At 35.8% G+C, this 21,604-nt stretch overlaps 1 protein-coding gene across 3 annotated transcripts in view; it reads left to right on the forward strand.

Moving 5' to 3' along the window:
- PMS1 (DNA mismatch repair protein) overlaps positions 1-21,604 on the forward strand; it is a 274,373-nt gene that overhangs the window by 141,326 nt on the left and 111,443 nt on the right. For all 3 annotated transcript variants that reach the window (XR_016357014.1, XM_089804597.1, XM_089804596.1), the window contains exons 5-6: positions 14,841-15,169; positions 15,332-15,461. Coding sequence is in view for 2 of the 3 variants with exons in the window: in XM_089804597.1 (XP_089660723.1) it covers positions 14,841-15,169; positions 15,332-15,461 (459 nt within the window). In the remaining variant the exon portion in view is untranslated. The remainder of the gene's footprint in view (positions 1-14,840; positions 15,170-15,331; positions 15,462-21,604) is intronic.

Consider the following 21,604-nt stretch of genomic DNA (forward strand, 5'->3'; position numbering starts at 1 on the left):
CTAATAATATAGTTGATATATTATTAAATTAATATATATTATAATATAAATATTAATATAATATATTTTTTGATATTAATATAAATAAATAATTAATATATAATATTTTGTGATATTAATATAAATATTAAATTTAATATAAATAAATAATTTTTTTTTTTTTTTTTTTGGAAAAAGGGGTAAAAATTTATTTAGTCAAATCCAAATTACATAAGGCCTCAGGCCCAGACAACCAAGAGACAAACTCAAGAACAATTAAATCTTATCCTTTTCCACTAATTGCTCAAAAGTCCCAACATAATCAGCAGGAAGATCATCCCTAGCTGAAATATCCCAACCAACTCTTTTCTCTGACGCCCATTTTGCCAAGACATCAACAACTCCATTCCATTCCCTAGGAATATGATAAACGGAGATCCAATCCAAAAAGCTACTCAAGTGAAGAATATCTCTAACAATAGAGGCAATTTGCTAGTTAGAGTCATCCACACTCAGGTTATTTATCATATCCACAACAATCTGAGAATCCGATTCACACACCATTTTTCTCCAACCTAGAGAGTAAGCCCGCTCCATAGCCACCTTAATAGCCAAGGCCTCCATCACGTTATTGGAATGAACTCCTTTGTGAACAATAAATAATTAATATAATTATATTATTATAATATAATTATTATATTGAAAAGATGTGACTCTTAGAATTAAAAAAAAAAAAAAAAAAAAAAAAAAAAAAAAAAATATATATATTGAATGCAAATGTTGGTAATGATCATCAGGAAAAATATATTGAAAAAAAGCATATGAATAAACAAAAAAGGGTAAATAAGTGAATGACCAAAAAGGGGTCATTACAGAGAATAATCCCATCACTGATCCCCAGAAAGTGCTCTGCATAGAAGGCCATTCTCGGACGTAAGCCACCATGAGGGTTAGTCCAAGTAGTAATAATATATTGTTTGTAAATGTCAAGTCTGACATGCTCATTTAATTCTTGTCTAGATGGGAGGAGATGAGCAGGGGCATTCAAAGAGAACTGATAAGGAGGGAGATGATCAATATCAATCCCAACCGAGCTCAACAAAGAAGATGCCTGTGCATACCAACAACAAGCCCAAGAGCTAGTATCGGAACGTGTAATAGCAATAGAGGAACAATATGTTAGGTAGGAATATCTATCAAATTCACCAACCGAATCTGCAAAACCACGCAAACGATGAAGTAACCAAACCAAACCAAATATAGCTGCAAGACTGAAGGGATGAGCACCAAACTCGGCAACAATGATATTGTGAGGAGTGAATCTGTGACATCTGATGATGTGTTGTAGAAGTAGTGTTTGAACTCGCTCGATCAAGGCCCAATCAAAACTAAGGAGAGAAGGCTCCCAAACCATTGAGCCATAAAGAATAGTCGGTTGAACAAGGGAGTACAAGAGGGATAACTTGGACAAGCTATCCTAAAAATGGTGTTTGAAGCACTGTTTCTCAAGCATAGCAAGAGAACCCATACCCTTGGTAACTTTGGACTATATAGTCGATCTCATACTGAAATGAGGCCGAGAAAACTTGACTCCTAGATACATATAAGAAGAAGTGATCTCAATCTCTTGTCCGTGAAAAAAGAAGTGAGGATGAGAAGTCTTAAGGCAATTAAAGATCATAACTTGAGTCTTACCCAGATTAACTGCTAGCTGTCTCTGAACACAAAAGGAAGCCAAACCATCCATAAGCCTCTACAAACTCTCCAGAGAAGTGAGAAGAATCACATCGTCTACATAAAGAAGAGTGGACATCAACACCTGGTGTAAGTAGTAACCGTCACCAAGGAGCGAAGACTTCAAAAGGAAGTCCTCAAGCTCATCAATATACAACCTGAACAAAGTGGGAGAAAGAGGACAGCCTTGTTTAACCCCAATGGTGCTACGGATCGGGACTAAGAAACCATTAGGAGTCCTGAATCTACCTACAACAGTCTCATAGAGTCTCATGATAGTCGTAAGTAACATCTCTGAAATCTCAATCTCTCGAAGCCTCTGAAATAAAGCCATGCTAGGAACAGGATTAAAAGCCTTGAGAAAATCAACAAAGCAATAGTAAATTTTTTCCAATCTGTGTCTAGCCTCCTCAATAATAGCTCGTAAAGTGAAAATATGATCCATAGTCTAGTAGTCAGCCTCGAAACCAGCCTAACCTCTAGCTTCACAACACTTCCTATCAAGCTCTCTAGATAACATAGCATTGAGTGCTGTAGCATATAATTTGGCAAATGTATTCCCGGTCATAATAGTCCTATAATTCCTAGGATCAGAAGTAGGACTAGTCTTATGGATTGGATAAATCAAATACTTGAACCAAGAAACCGAAAACCCAGTTCAAATCACCTTATTAAATAGTATGGAGAGATAGGGGCCAGAATGGAAGCACCAAATTTGAAGAGTTCAGCCTGGAACCCCTCATCATCCGCCGCTTTGCTGCATCTCATGGATCTGATGGCCTCGTAAATGTGGGAGGAGGTGAACAAGTGACAGAAAGGAGGTGGAATGGGATGAATGGAAGGCTGCCCTGGAATGTCAAGAGCCATGGTGTGAGTGCTTAGGGAGTGAAAGTCAAGAATGGAATGAGGGGTGCAGCAGGGGAAAAGAGTGTGCCAAAAGAGTTGGGGATTATGAATCAACATGGAGCAGAGGGATTTACACTAGGAAGCAGTGAAGGATTGTTTCTTGCAGCGAAGAAAATGAAGGTAAGACAATCGAAGGTGAGCATAATCAGGAGAGTGAGCCTGAAAAGAAAACCGAACTGAGTGATGAAAAGCTTTGCAGTCAACATCAAACCATTGGTTCATAGGGCATGTATTACAACGTTTGCTACAAAGGGAGAGTGAAGGACAGTGAGGTATGGAAAGGATGGTGGAATTCCAAATGGCCGTTCAAGTAGATCAAACATCGAGGAGGTCTCACAGGAATCAACAAAATACACAAGATTAAGGAGTCTTGAAAGATGAAAGGAGAAAATTTCACTGTCACCATTAGGGAAACAGAAGCAAGCAGGGGAACAGGTAGTGGAAGGGACAAGATGAGGTGGCTGAAAAAGAAGCGAAGAATGTGGAGGAAGATGAAAATAGATATGGAGGACAACATGATCACTGATGAGATCGACTGAATGCTGGAAGCAGAAATTATTTTTAGGGGGCAAACGAGCGAGTGGGTATCACCGATTGTGATATCTCTGAAGGACACCACTCAGATAAGAATATGCGTGGACTTTCGATGCCTAAATGCAGTAATGATTAAAGATCTATTTCCGATATCATTCACCGATAGCATTCTGGAAGAAGTTGTGGGGCATGAAATTTATTCATTTATGGATGGATTCTCTGGATACAATAAAATATCCATCATTGAAGAAGATAGGCTTAAAACAACGTTCATTGTTGAAGAGGTAGTATATGCCTACAACAGGATGCCGTTTAGACTATGTAATGCTTCGACAACATTCCAAAGAATTATATTGCACATATTTGATAAAATGTCAGTAGGGAATTTTAAGGCATTCCTGGACAATTGGTCAATTTTTAGCACGAAGGACAAGCATATAATTGCACTCGGAGAATACATGAAAAGATGTAGATAGGCGAGACTGGCAGTGAACCCAAAAAAGTGCAGGTTCATGGTACCATAGGAAAAGCTATTAGGGCACATAGTATGCAAAGCAGGGCTGAAGATGGATCTTGACAAAGTTCGGGTAATCTTGGAAATGCCATCGTCCACGGATGTGATAGAGGTGAAATTGTTCCTTGGACATATTGGATATTACCGAAGGTTCATTAAAGGCTTTGCGAAATTTCCTACCCACTAGACAAATTAACCTGCAAAGTAGATACGTATAAATGGGATGCAGAGCAGATTGAAGTCTTCGAAGTACTAAAAACCCAACTAGCTACAACATCTATCCTGGCCTATCTGAACTGGGATAAGGAGTTTCATGTCCATGTTGATGCATCAAACTACGTGATTGGAGCAACATTGGCACAGATAGGTGACCACAAATTGGATCATCTAGTATACTTTGCGAGTAGACTGCTATCTAAAGCAGAGAAAAATTACACTACAACAGAGCAAGAGGCACTCAAAATGGTGTACACAGTACAAAAATTAAGACATTATCTACTAGCGACGCCATTTGTATTCTATGTAGACCATCAAACACTGTTGTATCTTGTAAACAAGCCAATCATTCAGGGAAGGATAAGTAGATGGCTATTACTGTTGTAGGAGTTAACATTCAAGATTGTGGTACGGCCAGGAAAGAGTCATGTAAGCGCAGATCACTTATCGAGGATAAAATCGGGAGATCCACCGGAGGGGGTCAACGATGATTTCCTTGACGCGCAACTATTTCAGATTGCTGTACTGCCATCCTGGTACACGTGTAGCGGGGAATATCTCTCGACGGGACAGTTTCCTAGCGAAATGTTGCCGAACGAGAGGAGGAAACTAGTGCTAAGGAGTTAGACATTTAAGTTGATCAATGGGTTACTGTATAAAATGGGACCCGACTAGATTCTGCGATGGTGTGTTCTAGAGGAGGAAATGCCAAAGGTATTGAAACAAACGCATGAAGGACCAACGGGAGGACACATTGTGCCGGATACAACTGCGCAAAAGATACTTCTAGCAGGGGTATGGTGGCCAACCATGCATAATGATGCTAGGGAGTGGGTCGTTGCCTGCGATACATGTCAGAGAGCTGGAAAACCTGTAATATCCCCCTAACAATGAAATTTAATAACCAAAATATAAATCTATAAATACTTTGAAATCAAAAGAAACAAAATTTATGGCAAATAGATTTATTAAGAGATTATGACAACTATGATTATTATTTATTGATAATACTTGATATTATTTGAAATATGATTATCATTATATATATATATATACACACACACATATTTAAAGAATTATATAGATCTAAACATCATAATATATATTCATATTAAATATATATATAAATAACAAATTGAATTATATAAAAAATGAAAATAAACCTAATTAATTCTAGTCACTAAAGGTTGTGACCATTGAATCTATTGAATCAACAATATATAAGGAAGGAGAAAATATATTAATTGGGGAAAAAAAGTTGGCCTTCGTATGTGATTCATGACTCCTTAATAATCATCCAGTCACTATTGTGATTCATATTCGGGGAGATGCAACATAATCTAAGGGACCGATTCCATTACTAACAGGTGCTGCCAATGCAAACAGCCAACACCACACAAGGAGGAAAAAATAAATAATGGAATGGCAAGGGAGGAATATAGTATTGAAATGCAGCAGTAAAAGCCACTTTCGAACACATTCGAATCCAATGATTAGAAGAAAGGGGGCATTCCAAATTGATAGCATATTCAGGGAACAGAGGAAGCAACGACTTGACAGAAACGGACAAAGACTAAACAATGCCAACGCCCCATGATCTGCATGTAGCAACAAGAACATAGGAACACTCGCATTCAGCAAGACTAGGTAATTCAGTTGTCTCGGCGATATACATAGGCGGAGATAGATTAAAAATATCAACCACCTGCACAGAATGGACAAGCAACGAACACAAACAATACATAGAATGAACAAGATATGGAAAGAATACCAGCGGAAAGGAGAACACGATTAAAATAAATCTCAGATATTTTGGGAGGGAAAGGCCATTCCAAAGATGCCATAGAAAAAATAAAAAGCAAGGTACAACAAAAAGATTGAATACCAATACGTCAATAAGAACCTTAACGGTTAAGGTAATGTTCAGAATTTGGAAGGACTTGGGCTAATAACATTTCTAATAGAAAGAGTTTGAGTCAAACAAACCATAAGAGAAAAGAAATAATGAAGGAAAATATCAAGGTGATGATTAGCTGCTAGAAGGAGATCAAAATATTTGACAGTAAGCCATTAATTGAATAAGAAGAAGATGATATAATATTCAAAAAATTATCACAGGAAAATGAATAACTAAAGTGCAGAGATATGTTAATAATTTAGTGAATAATAAACAACAGAGAGTAAGTGGAAGAGTATAACTGATGTAAGGAAGGAGAGAGAGTAAATGAATAAGGGAATAAAATATAATTATGAAAGTATTTATCAATACCAAATCGGAGAGAACCAGAGGTATGTTTCTATATCAAAGAGGAATTCACAATTTGAATTACAATAAGCACTTCATAGTCCTTGTAGGGATGATGAAGATTTTGATAGAGGACATTCATTTTGAATGTCAAGCTTATCTAGAGGAAATCTCAGAGACTAGAGGGCATTCTATGTTGAATGTCGGATTTTCAGTTTGGAATCCAAAGAGGGATCTGTAGAGGATCCATTAGAGGCTATATATATTGTAGTGGTCAAACATATGCATATGTCAGAGATTAGAGACTTGGTAGAGGTGGGATCTTTACCAAGTAGTGTTACCAGAGATCCCAAAGAGGCCTAAGGGAGAAGCTCTTTCTATGACAATTACCTAATCGAGATAAAATTCTCACCAGAGGGTTAGGTGATTGGAGAAAGGATCTCTTTCGAAGGATTAGGAAAGGTAGCTGGGGTAGTATTTAGATTAGTATTTACTTAAATCTAACATTGCTAATATGTTTTACATACAATTTTCGATATTGTATTGACAGATGGTTGCAGGTTATAGCATTCAAACCTAATCAGAAAATGGGGACATCACAATGGTATTAGAGCATGATCTTGCCATCCTATAGGGCTCAAAACTATTCTAAAAAAAATAAAAAGAGATATATACTCAAAATTATCAATAAGAAATATGCATCTATTTATAAGATACTATACAAAAATGATTTTGGAAAATTCTCGCATCAAAGAGATGATCAAAATAGTTCACTAAGCTTGACAAGAAACATATCCCAAAGTTTGGTCAATAGGTTTTTTTAAAGAGAATGATAGCTTGAGGACAAGCAATTTTGGGGAGGGTAGGACTGTAAAACCCCCCTAATAATGAAATTTAATAACCAAAATATAAATCTATAAATACTTTGAAATCAAAAGAAACAATATTTATGGCAAATAGATCTATTAAGAGATTATGACAATTATAAGATTATTATTTATTGATAATACCTGATATTATTTGAAATATGATAATATATATATATATATATATATATAAATACATATTTAAAGAATTATATAGATCTAAACATCATAATATATATTCATATTAAATATATATTAATAACAAATTGAATTATATTAAAAATGAAATTAAACTTGATTAATTCTAGTCACTAAAGGTCGTGACCATTGAGTCTATTGAATCAACAATATATAAGAAAAAAGAAAATATATTAATTGGGGAAAATAAAGTTAGCCTATGTATGTGATTCATGACTCCTTAATAATCATCTAGTCACTATCGTGATTCATATTTGGGGAGATGCAACATAATCTAAAGGACTGATTCCATTACTAACAGGTGCTGCCAATGCAGACAGCCAACACCACACAAGGAGGAAACAAAATATAATGGAATGGCAAGGGAGGGATATAGTATTGAAATGCAGCAGTAAAAGCCACTTTCAAACACATTCAAATCCAATGATCAGAAGAAAGGGGGACATTCCAAATTGATAGCATATTTTGTGAGCGAAGGAAGCAACGAATTGACAGAAATAGACAAATACTAAACAATGCCAATGCCCCATGATCTACATGTAGCAACAAGAACATAGGAACACTCGCATTCAGCAAGACTAGGTAATTCAGTTGTCTCAGCGATATACATAAGCGCAGATAGATTAAAAATATCAACAACCAGCATTGAACGGACAAGCAATGAACACAAACAATACATAGAACGAACAAGATATGGAAAGAATACCAGTGCAAAGAAGAACACGATTAAAATAGATATCAGATATTTTGAGAGGGAAAGGACATTCCAAAGATGCCATAAAAAAAATATAAAAGCAAGGTACAACAAAAAGATCGAATACCAATACGTCAATAGGAACCTTAACGGTTAAGGTAATGTTCAGAATTTGGAAGGACATGGGCTAATAACATTTCTAATAGAAAGGATTCGAGTCAAACAAACCATAAGAGGAAAGAAATAATGAAGGAAAATATCAAGGTGATAATTAGTTGCTAGAAGGAGATCAAAATATTTGACAGTAAGCCATTAATTGAACTAGAAGAAAATGATATAATAATTGAAAAAATATCATAGGAAAATGAATAACCAAAGTGCAGAGATATGTTAATAATTCAGTGAATAATAAACAACAGAGAGTAAGTGGAAGAGTATAACTGATGTAAGGAAGGAGAGAGAGTAAATGACTAAGGGAATAAAATATAATTATGAAAGTATTTATCAATACCAAATCAGAGAGAATCAGAGGTATGTTTCTATATCCAATCCCTCCATTCAGTTCTCGAGGCATGGAGAGGTATCCCCAAGAGCAGTTGCCATAGTAGAGCCACAGGAGGTGGGAGTACCAGAGTCTGAGGATGTGCCCGAAGAGGAGGAGGCGCCATCGGATGTGGATGTGGCTACCACAAGAGAGGCAGAGATGGATACCGATGGGGAGTGGAATATCGACGATGTGGGAAAGGAGGATTATGGGTTGGATGAGGATAGATGCAAGGCATACACCAAAGCTATGTAGGTTGTGATGAGAGAGGATGCATCGTTGCATATCAGGCGTTGACTCGTAGGAAGGAGTTACATTTGATCCGAGCCTATATTTGGGGGGTCTGTCCTGAGCATTTTCACTCCTGCTTTGAGGCCAAGGGATGGCCAACGGTGGAAACACAGGAGATGTTGGCTGATTGGGCTGCAGAGCCTGAGTTGGGACCGTGCAACATTCCTATGGAGAAGCTAGCACACGAGACAGTGGGGGTAAAGCATCTACTATACTCATAGGCATGTAGAGGTAGATAGGGCATTGGAGAGGATTGTAGCTGAGAGGTCTGTGAGAGTTGAGAGGGAAACTAGAGAGAAGTTAGTTGCTGAACTAGTTAGCCAACAGACAACACGGGTAGTCGAGCATGCAACGCTCTTGCAAGATAAGGAGCAGGCTGAACAAAGATTACAGGCGGCCGAACAAAAATTGCAGACAGCTAAGGCCCAGTCCATGGACGCAACACTTCTCTTGAAGGAGGCAGTGGAGGTTAACACACTGACGCAGAAGGATTTATGCATCTGCACGAATCAAGTTTATGAGTTGCACTAACAACAAAGCACTTCAGGGACGCAACGTCCTCCCTAGTCTATATTGTTTCTATGTTTGTATTTTGTTGTCTCCTAATTTTGTTAGTTTTTTGAGTCGCCAGGAGACGACTTTTCTTTTTTGGGGGGGATGATGTTGTTCGGGAAAAGGGTAGTTAGATAGTTATTGGTGCGGACACGGTTGTGTCGTTTCATTGGCACCGTTTCAGACATTATAATGTTGTGAACACTTATGTATTTTGGCATCATTATCTTTGTATGAAATATCATTGTTGTGTACGGAAAGCATTTGATAAATGAATAGTATTTTGCATTGAGTAAATGTTTCTTTCCTATTCACCTACGGGCTGAACACTCAACCAAACCAAGAATTCTTACATATAATCAGTAATGCTTATATATGAGCATGAGTCAAGTTTCATTGAAAAAATAGCAATAAAGCCTGTGTAAATTTCTTAAAAGTAAAACCTGAACAAGAAAGACATCTATGGTTGAGATTCATAACTAATTGTTGTAGCCTTAAAGATATATGGCTGGAATCATTAAGCACAGGTCATTAAACTTTGAAGGCGTCTGTTTCAAGCAATACAATGGAGAGAAGTATATATATACAGAAATAATACTTCCAATGTAACTAGCCAAAGTCAAGTGCAGAACTGTAACATTCTAAATAAGGAAATTGGAGCATGCACTTTGGAAGATTCAATCAGGAGCTTAAGTTCGATGCTTTATTAAAATTGACAACAATCCATGCGCACAATAGACAGAGTAGCGTCTTTAGGAGATTTGATACTCTGCCTGGTATATGTCTAGTAAATTCCAATTCATAAACCAAGCGTTGATACAAATCAACAATATTTGCATCATTTGCAAAGACAAGAAATTAAATTAAAATATGGTGAACAACCTTTGGATTGGAATACTGCTGGAGCGTCTATATATCCTAGTGCTAATTCTCGGGATTTTATATCCGCGTGAGCATCACAAAAGCATTTGATAATCAGGAGGATGGAACAGATCGATTAGCACTAGAATAAAAGTTTCCAAAAAATTGAATACTACAGATTTGTTTTACACCAAAATTTTCATTAAACAAGTGAATGATATTGCTGAAGTTATCTATGGAAGAATGTCCTGATTATGGAGATATTTTACATCTTCATTATTGAGCCCGATGAAAAACATTAAAATTGCAGGTAGCGACACATATTGTGATGTGTTCCCGATAGCTGGTGACTGAGCAATAGAATCTCAAAATAAGAACTAAAAGTATAATCAACATTATTATGCCATCTGCCAAATGCATCAAACATAACTATTTTGCAATTGTCTCTATGCTTGTATTGAAATCTCAATTGAGCCATTTGCCCTTCGTAAGAAATCTGGAATGGAAAGAATAGCGTTCATCGACTGTGTCCATAGTCCAAACGGTGTCTCAGAAGAAGATCTCCCATCATTAATTGAAGGGGGAGCCAATGGTAGGAATTGGTGGACACAGAATCAATTGTGCGAAGGTCTCATTCTTGCTTATGATGGCAATAAAGATATTATAGTAAGCAATAGCTTTAATTGTCACTATGTATAGGCAACAATCATTCTAAACCAACGAACAGAAATCAAGGGAGCGGAAATGTTCACAATCTTACATGTCCATACTTGACAGGCAATCACTGAAGAGAAGAAACTATAGAAATGTCGCTTACCAAAAGAGAGACACACAAGTGCATGAAATAAAAGGAGCATTGAAATATAAAAATAGCAATAAAAAATATATATGCCTGATGAAAGACAAATTCCGATGACTTGAAAAGGCCTGATGAAATTAACAGGAAGATGATATAATAATCCACTCTACACACAATGTATGGCGAGATACAGGACTAAATAAATCCACTGTTCGATAAATTATAGAATACATATATACATAATAGTGAATTACAGATGGAAATATGCAGTGAAGGGTAAAGAGGATAACATCCATCCTCTGACAATAGAGTATTGTGTGGAAGCATCATTTTAATGTGAAGAAATACATCTCTTCACTGTGGCTAATAAGGATTAATATAATTATATTATGTATAAGTCTAATTTAATTAAAAGACTCTTGGTTAGTTTCCAAAGATGTCTCTTTATGTTAAAAGTCACATCCTTTTTTGAAAAGGGTATATATGAAGGAGATTTTGGAGACATAAAGACATATTCGACATTTGAACAAGCAAACAAGTATTTTATATTTATATTGTAAGGAGGAATAAGGAGCTTCAATATGACTTTGTAATATGAATTCTAATATTTTATTTTAATAATAAAGGTCCTTTGTTTATTTTTGAAGGTATGGAGAATTAAACTGTAGATGATTCGTCCTTTATAATTTTTTTTGAATTCTGTGTACAATTTAAATGCCTAATAAGTGGACACGGTCATTTAGCATCTTAAACTCGATCATCATAGATATTGTGAAATATCCAATTGTTTCCGTATCTATGTCCAGTTCGTCTCCCTACTAGAGGAGTTAAAGTTCAATTTGGACTAATTTAAGATTGCATATATATTTGATTTGTTGCATCTTGATTATATAATTGTTGGCAGTATAAGTGTGTAAAACATTATAAAGTTGTACGTGAAAATCTTCACTGAAGTTGACTCTATTGCTTGAATGAGCAGAGGCATTGGTCTTTTTATTATTGAAGTAAGAAAATCTATAACTTCCTTCTTACAAACCTCAAATCCATTTTTTAAAACCTTATATAGTTCATTCAATTCAAGCACTCAACATTCAACTTCATTTTAATTGAGTTCAAGGACCTTGCCAGTCAGAGAACTCCAAAGCTTAAATCCGCTTTAGAAAAGCTCTGAACCAAGTGATCAGTTTTGAGGAGAAGGTCTACCCGCCTAGGTGTAGCCAAGCTTGAAGTGAAGGGGGAATCAAGGTGATTCTTTTTAGTTGGCTAGAATTGATTAGGAGAAGTGGCAGGCTCTTGGATTTCCAATCTGTGGTTTTGGGAACCAACAACCTTCATGACAGAGATTTTGAGTTTTGGAGATTTGAAATTGTAAAATATCAAGAATTATGCCCTATAATTTCACATTATCATGCTGTTTGGCCTTCATTTGAAAGGAAATGCGGCATCATATGATTGTTTCTCATTTTAAAACTCGTAACCTTCTCTAGACCATGTTGAAAATCCCAATATCTTGGGATTTCCAATCTTAAATTTGGGAGAATTCTACCTTAACTCAGATCATTACATTGTCCTCCATTTGTAATTTGATCAACTTTCTTAAGGAACAAATATCAACTTTTCATTTCAATCTTTTCATAGAGAAGTCCGACCTTGGTTTCCACTTCAAAACTTATTGCATCATCTTTGGAGTCCTGGCGGAAATCCTAAGATCTTGGAATTGGAGATCTCAAATATAGAGAAATCCTGCCTTAATTGGAGATGGAGCCTTGACTTCCAATGAATATTCATGTCATCGGTAGAAACTGTGTAGTTGACGGGTTCATGTCGTCGGTAAAGATTTTGTAGCCGACAGGTAGATTAGCATGTAGATGGTAATTATTTATTATGTAGCCAACGGGCCCCTTCGGGAAGGTTCTTTGGAACAATATATGTACACCGTGGGAAAACATTGTAATCATCATTATAAGAATTATGTAATCTCTTGGAAAATGTGAATAATAAAAGGAGTACTGCTGTTCTTGTTCATTGTCTGTGTGCATTAATCTATTTACCCATGCGGTAAACAATTCATGATATGGTACGAGTGCGGCATGATTTTGAGGATGTGGAGAATAGAAATCCTAGCACTGGGTGGATTTTGCCTAGTGTTACGATTAGACTTGATCTTTTCATGAACTTCAAGCTCCTTGTCAAATCCTCCTAACATTGTTCCATGACCGCCAATGGTTATTCTTGTTTTGTGATTTGCATTTAAAGTTGGCAAGAGCCCATTTCAATCTGATTTCAATCCACTTTGCTCTCAAAGACTGGACAATTTTCCTTCAAATTTCATGGCACCTGCACCCTCACATTTTCTTTTCATTGTCTTGATCCATTTGAAGTTGATTGTTTTCGTTGAAATGCCATTATGCTTGGGGCGAGGTTTTTGGAGTCTTGAGAATTTGTAAGGGCAGAAATCCTAAGATTTTGAGATTTCCAACCTTCTACTTTGGATGCTCCTTTTTGTCAATCCAAGCGAAAATTCATTTTAAAAATGACATTCAAGGCTTGTCCTCCATAATTTCCAATCTGATTTATACTTTTAGTTGGCTGAACAGTCATTGCCATAAGATTGAAATCCATTTTTCACCTTCACTCGTCATCATTTTTCTTCAAAATTTTAACCAATTTCAATGTTTCATCGTCAACTTCATCCTCCATCGATTTGGCATTTAAATTTTCACCTAAGGCTGCCTTTAATCTTGGGTGGAGATTTTAAATTGTTGGGATTAAGATTTCCCTTTTACTTTGCATGTCAAAACTTTTGATTTCTCCACCCGCTTAGTTTCATCCATCATTTATCCAGCCTTCTTCAAATTTTGAATCTTACAATCTCTTGTTTTTTAGTCCCTTCCTTAATCTGACTTGGATCTTGCTTTCCCATGTCAATTCTTTCACATTCATTGCCCTTTGATGATGATCCTCATTTTCAACTTCGAGACTTGATTAGCTATTGACTCCTAAATGGGCAAAGTTGCTCAAACTCATCTCTCAGGTTGGGAGACTTGAAAATTGCTACCACCTCAGACGAATATTCCTATTGCTAAAGCAAAAAGAGGGGATCCCCATTTGCAATGAAATGATGGTGTGAAAACCTAACAACACTACCCATGGACATTAATATAATGTCATTTCATTTCTGACTTAAGTTTTGGTAGTTGGATGAATTACTTTAGCTCAATGTTTTCTTTTTATCTACTCTGTTATATTATTCTAGCTCCATGCTCAGCCACTTCATTGACAGTGTAACACCATAACTATTGTGATCCTAGAAACCATCCTATTGTCCATTGCAATTTTATAAAGCTAGAAATTGTCAGTCTCTTAGTTAATTATGTAATAACAAGCTGTATATGATTTCAATTGAAGGCTGTCAAGTGTCCTTAGTTGTCTTGATACAGATGAATTTGGGTTATTCAGTTGATTTTGTACTTGCAGTCGTGCTTTGGTAACGTTCACCTCAAACTGGAGGAAACTTTTTCATCAAAGTTTGAGTTTTGACCATTGTTATTATTCAATTTTGTTGTCATTTGAACATGGGAGTTAAGTTTGAATGCCTTATAGTTGAATTGGAAGTTATTTTTTGTCTTAGTCATTGTCAGACATGTAAGCTCCTATTGCAAAGTAGTATTGCCACCTTGTGCTTGCCAAGCTTTGAACCCTATCATCCATATATGATTTGGATGGAAGTATGAAGCCACCTGCAGCTTCTGAATTAATGACAGGAAACTAGATATATTGAGTATTATAAGTGATAAATGTTGATGTAAAAATAATCGATGAATATTTTACAGTGATTTGGACATTGATATAATCTATGTTAAGAGCATATGCTAAATTATAAGCTGAAAACTTTGCACTTATTCAGATTGAAGGGAATCATGGCACCAATGAGGAAAACGCTGAATGTGAGAACCTAGAAACAATATCTCGAGATGATGATGTGGGTACGAATCTTGGTTCAATACAAATATGTGATGTAGAGAGAGTTTCCAGAACTGATGAAGTCACTGGCACTGCGTTGATATCTGAGGTGCAGCTAGATGATAAAGATAAAGCTGATAGACAATTTAAGAGCAAAGAGATTAGAAATATCCAATTTGATATTAATATGTGCAGACTAAAGAGCAGCAGGGGTCTTCTTAGGCATGATAAAAATGTAGATTCACAGGGAAAACAGAAAAGACACAGGAAGAGGTAATCACTTTACCAGGCACTTGTATCAAGATGAAATCTTTTGGTATTTAGATTATGAATCATAGAAGATATCTGATGCATTGTGCAATATTCCTTCGTTTAATTTTGAAATTATTTTTTGTGTCAATCAGTAAGTTAAAGTAGTTTTTCATGCTGGAACAGGTGCTATGCTGCTGCAACACTGGCAAAAGGTTCTATAATTGAAGATGGGGAGGAAAAGGAGGTAGCTTTAGCTGCGGCCACAAGAGAGCTAGAAAGGGCATTCAATAAAGAAGATTTTAGAAAAATGAAGGTATATATAATGCTTCCTTTTCAGAGACCAAATATTACTATTGGTAATCGTTTTTATTTCAAATAATACATAGGAATAGTTGTTGTATTCTTCACATGGGATTCACATTCATGACATATTTGTTATTATACATGCTTAAAACTTGGCAGACTTGGAATGGAGATGGTTTTCATAATGGGTTGCGTATCAACCAATGTCCCATTTGGTGGTCTCAGCTCTTTAGCATTCAATGGAGGCCTTTGGACCTCTCCCCTTGGACTAAAGCTTTGCGATTTTCCAAAAGAGGCATCAGGCATTTGATGGGTTCTCCATCCTGCCACCAAGAATTTTCTTTCTTGGCCTGATTTCAAAGCTAAATTCAGGCTCTCAACATAGAACAGTCCTACACACCAGTTGATAATTGACTCTATTCTTCCCTCAGCTCTCCACAAACTGGAGTTCAAAGTTTTAAGCTGTTGGAAGGATTGGAAGGTATCTAGATACTCCTTTTCAGAGTTATATACCAGCCAAGGGTTATACTTGGCCTTCTCATATTCCTACGATAGAACAATGCAACTCCTGTTCTCTTACAGGTAATGAGAAAAAAAGTTTCAAGAATTCGGGCCTCGGGCTCAATAATCTTGGAACTGGATGTATGACTTTTTTAAGAAACAGGAACATAACTCTTTTAAATAACACTCCTTTAGACAAGCAGTTCTTGTTACCAAAGCTATAATATTTTGTGATTTCCTGTACGTGTGCTACATATGGTAACCTCAAGCATACGACCCTTTCACCCCCCACATGGTGATACTCCTAAGCACACAGTAGGAACTTCCTCTGTTCATAGAACAATTTCTCCACACTCATGCAGGAATATAATTTCACCTGTATGTTAATATTTGTATGAACCACACTGTAACTACACTCAACCGTAGATACCCATACAACTCAACACTCAATTTAGTCTGTGACGCTCTCATCAATCTATACTGATCCTCAATTAGGATATTGCTGTTGCAAAATAGTATTACTAATAATATTGCACAACACAATGAGTCAACACAAGAATGAAGTTATGATGAACTGTCACCATCAGAGAAATGATATTTTCAAATGATATTGCAAACTTGTCTTCAAGTGAAGACTTCTCATATTTGGACCAATAAGCAGATTAGGGTGAGGAGTGACTCCCACTGAAATTGGAAATGCCAGAGTAGGGAGGATCTCTCACTTCTGAAACAGTGAACAATGCAGATTCCAACTGGGATCGAAATACAAAGGAAAATATAAACTTCATGATGATTTCCTACAATGCCAACCACAACCTTAAAAAGAGCTCCAAGAAGTTTCCGAAGCATTACAAATAGGCCAACATTATTTATTTATTATTATTTTGGCCTCCTTTTATATTATAACTAAATTAATTAACTAAAGAAGTCCTCTATAATATCATTTAAGTTTTGGGACCACTTAATTAATTAATTTGATTAAATCATTCCACAATCACTGTGTTTTTGGCAGCTCTTGCTGTTACATCCCAATTTTTGACCTAGCTTGAAATATAGCCGTTAAGGTTCAGATGAAGTCAGTTGGCAGTTTAATTTGATATAATCTGGCGAAATGGTAAGATAGTCGTTATGATTCAAGTGAAGATGACATGCTAGTTATTCGTTAATCGCGAATTCATGGAGTTAAGATGAAAGGTTAATTGTTATGATTATTTATGAGTAAATAATATATAAATTAATTTTGAAGAATTTCCTTGCAGGGAGCTTGTCGAAGGGGTGGAAGCATTGTCAGAAAAGAATTAGGTAGGGCATCATCCTCACTGGGCAGACTGGTAGAGGACCTAGCTATTTGGAAACAGGGTACATCAATGGAATTGCATGAGTTATTTAAATAAATAATTTAATTAGAATAATTGGGTTAAAATATATAAAGTATCCCAAAAGACTTTAATTTACCTTTCATCATATTATTTTTTTAATTAAAATTTAATTATGTGCATTTAAATATAAAAATGATTTAGCGCTATTATAAATTAATAATTAATAACTTGATGTTGCTTGTGCATATAAGAATTTAACAATTATAATAACATTTGATTATTATAATTTCTAGTCATAACTTTTCAACTCCTTTTTCTCTTTTCCATTCTTTTATGTTTTCCTTGTTAATCGATTAAATGCTTGGAAACTTGAATCGATTGTAACCTTCCAACTTGTGTTTTTGTTTTTGATTGACTTTCATTGAATTAAATGTTTGGGGAAAACGAATAGTTTTCTTGATAATGTGTGTAGTCAAGAAGTCTTAGTTTCAGTTTTTTTTAGAGCCATGGTTGGGTTTGTATATGGGAGTGTGCCTCTCGAATTCTAGGGGGAAATACTGGGAGAACACCTTCCATATCACTGAGCTCCATCCTGTTTCCGGCATCCTGCAGTTGTATCCATCATCGTCCTCCTTTTCTTAGCAACCCGTGATTTTATGTTAGCCATATTGCAGAGGTTAAGTTCGGCCCTGCTCGTAATCTGCTGGGAAAGTTATATCAAATGTATTTCAACCGCTGAGCGAGGGTTGATAGTTTACACCAAGTGCAGACTCTTTCCAGGTTGGAATGAGAGAGAGACGAGTAAGATTACCCATTTCTTATGATCATTTTCTTTTAATTATGCTCTCCTTGTTATCATGTCTACTTTTTGGGTTGGCAGTTTATTATGAGAAAGGAAAGCTGTACAAAATATAAGATACTGCATTTTTTTATACCAGTAAATCATTTTTCCATATACCTTCGACTTGAAGTATGAATATGCCAGTCTTTAATTATGGAGCTTATGTTTCAGTCTGCCGTCTGCTTACTTTATTATCATTGCCATTAACATATGATAATTCAAGCATTTTCCTATATTGCTCGAAAGTGCAATTATTTATTTTCCCTTTTAAAGAATGTTATCTACTCTAGTAAATCAAATATATCCTGTTATAAATTGAAAAAAACTAAGATTGAGAAAATGAACCCATAACATGATATATGTGTTTTCATTCATGGGATAGAAAATAGATTCATTATGTAGCTTGATGTAATTCATGACATATGCAAAAATTAACCATCTCAGAATCAGGTGCTTCCAGTTATAAATTTGCAACGGAGGTCTTGAAAATCAGAACACCAAATCATCAGCAATGATGCATGTTAAGGTGAAGTAATGAAAAGCAAATCCAACGTACTAGAACTAATTTAATCACAGATTGAACCATGATGGGCGGAAATAGATTGCTAGTTCTTGGAAGCTGTTCTTAAATCATAAATGATACTATATTCATAAGAGTATATCAATCGTGCATATAAGAGATAGAAATGCAATGTAAGCTGAGAGCAATTAAATTTGACTTAGAATGTTATACTTTTATTCAAACCATATAGAGATGTAAATGTTATTGTAAATCCGAACACTATGGAACTTACTAGGCAATAGGGTGGAGTTAAATAATTAGTCATTCAATTTAGAGATCTTTAGAGAAATAATTATGTAATCATAGTTAATAATGAAATGTTGATGCATGTTTAATTGAAAAACCCAGTTGTTCTAAGGATTCCCAACACCTGGGATCCACCTGGCTGTGTAGCCAAGAAAAAAGGATGACGAGGTGAAGGAGAGGAATCCATAATACTTTGAGCTAGAATCAGTTAAGACATTTCAATATTTATCATTAATATGAATTAAGTAATAGCTTATGCATAATCTTGTTATGGTGATCTCTTGCTGCCAAGTTGTATGGCATGTTATATTTCATGATGCCCAGTGGATGGTAAGATGTACCCTGACAATTCTGGGTAGGGAGGGCCTTTCTCGTTAGAGATCGTGTGGGGACAAGATTTGGTCCGAGGTTGGGTGGTAAAGCCCCTGACAATGTTTCACCTCAGTTAAGATGTCGGATATGAGTCAGACAGAGATAAGCTATGCATTCAATTGTTTATCAGGAACAGGTATTATCTTTTTTGTTTATGAAGAGGTAAGATTGAGTTGAGTTAAATTCAGTATTATCATTATTTTACACTTGAATTGATTTGTGAATTGTTTTCATTTATATGAATGTTGATTATAAATATTTATCTAATCTTGAGAAACAGTTACAGATAAGTAATCGGAAGGAAAAGAAATTTGAAGCCCTAATTGATTGGATGACAGCTGGAACCTTAATTGATACAGTGGTATTGGAAGCCCTAACTGAATCCCTGGTATTGAAAGCCCTAGTTGAATCTGTGGTCGCGGAAGCCCTAAATTGAATCTGTTGTCGCGAAAACCCTAGATAGAATCCCTCGTCGCGGATGCCCTAATTGAATTTCGTGGTTGCGGAAGCCCTAAGTGATAAAGCAGTATCAAAAGCCCTAAATAAACTGATGGTAATTGATGCCCTAATTTAAATTATAGTTGTAATCATCAAACGAATTTTTGAGATAGCAGTCAATTTTGAGAAATTGTTATAGTGGATTTGTGGAGTAACCCGGGTGGTTGCAAAAGCATACTTATATGATTTTCAGTCTCAGCTTTTCTAAGGTATGTGATTTCAATTTCTGAAGTAATTTCATTAAAAGGTATTTCAAGTATTTAGTTAAGAAATTTTTGTTTTATTGACTTTAACGGTAAATCTTTTTCACATGAACATGAATGATATAACCGCTTTCCTATGAAATGAAATAGTAACTGTATTCCTTGAGTATGTTGAATGTTAAATTAGATCCGGGAAATCGGGATGTTACACTTGCTCTCTCATCTTGATGATGAATCATGTAGTGTGATTCAAAACATTGATGGTAAAAATTTCAACACAATCTAATCCAGAAGCAATTACGAACAATTTTAATGGATTGTGGAAATCTGATCTCTCTGATTGATTAAATCACTTTATTAAAAATGGGGACATTACAATCCTCTCAGCCCAAAGTTTGCTTTCCCTCAAACAATCTGCAAACTGTTTGCCATCTGACAAGCTCTAGGATCCCAACCATATCCGCTGAAATTTCCATGTGACAACAATACCAAACACACACACTTAGATGTAGGCGAGAAGATTCATCAAGTTTCTGCTGCTCCACTGTAATATAAATGTTCTCATGCCACTGTAATATAAATGTTCTCATGTCCAGAGTCATCAAGAATGCACTAAAGCCAATCATCAAACACATCAATGCTTAGATCCCAAGCCTTCATACTATCATGCCAATTAATCTCTTTCAAGAAATGATGGTCTGGAATCCGATAGCTCAAGTACAACTTATTCTTTCCATGAGGAAGCCACTCACATGAAGAGATCGCAATCATGCATGCCTCGTGCCCAACAAAAGGGTAATGTCGATTTTCGACCAACCGTAGAGATTAGTGTTGCAACTGGTCATCAGTAGAGTTTGCATCTCTATGAAGTTAATCAACTACTGGTAGAACTTGCTTATTTGAAGGATCACTAATAGAACCCGCATTTCCATCAAATTTATCAACGAGTGTTGAATTGATGAAATTTGTGCAAGCATCCTCGTCACCTTTTTGGTCGCCTTCAAAGTTTAGGTGTTATCCACTTGAAAGAACAGCTATTGATTCTTGCTTGTCCATATCCTCTTGTTGTTTTAGTGGATCTATGATCATGTCCGTATCCTCTTTAGGATTTAAGGTGTTTTGTAGCCCATCTTGTAAAGACCCTTGCTGGCTCTACATTGAAGAATTGATATTTTTTGTATTAAAAGTTTTTGCAATTTTTTTGTGCTTTGATATATATGTTTTTTTTTTGTCTTTTCAGAATTTGAAATGAAACAATGCATAGAAATTAAAAGCAATTCCAAACTTGCACACTAGCTTTATTCACTGTAAGGAAATATGCATATATTTACAATGCTGATGGCTAAATGACAACACAATTAATTCAGAATTTTTAAGGAACCTGATAATACCAAAATACGGTGTTGATGTCTTCAGAATAATCTACAGTAGGCCAATTGCAGACCAGTTGTTGATGTGGCTGCTGGTATGAATCCATGTGGCCAAAAATGATCAAGTTTAAGCCGTCTACTTTGAATGCAGCCTTAATATCAGTTTATAAAGCCTTTGAAAAACCCAATGAAGCTATGATAGGGTGTTTTCTTCCCAACGTGGCTGTTATTAGAACATCAA

The sequence above is a fragment of the Cupressus sempervirens genome, chromosome 10 (assembly GCF_028749045.1).
Source record: "Cupressus sempervirens isolate cs-2001-9-10 chromosome 10, ASM2874904v1, whole genome shotgun sequence".
NCBI classification, from domain to species: domain Eukaryota; kingdom Viridiplantae; phylum Streptophyta; class Pinopsida; order Cupressales; family Cupressaceae; genus Cupressus; species Cupressus sempervirens.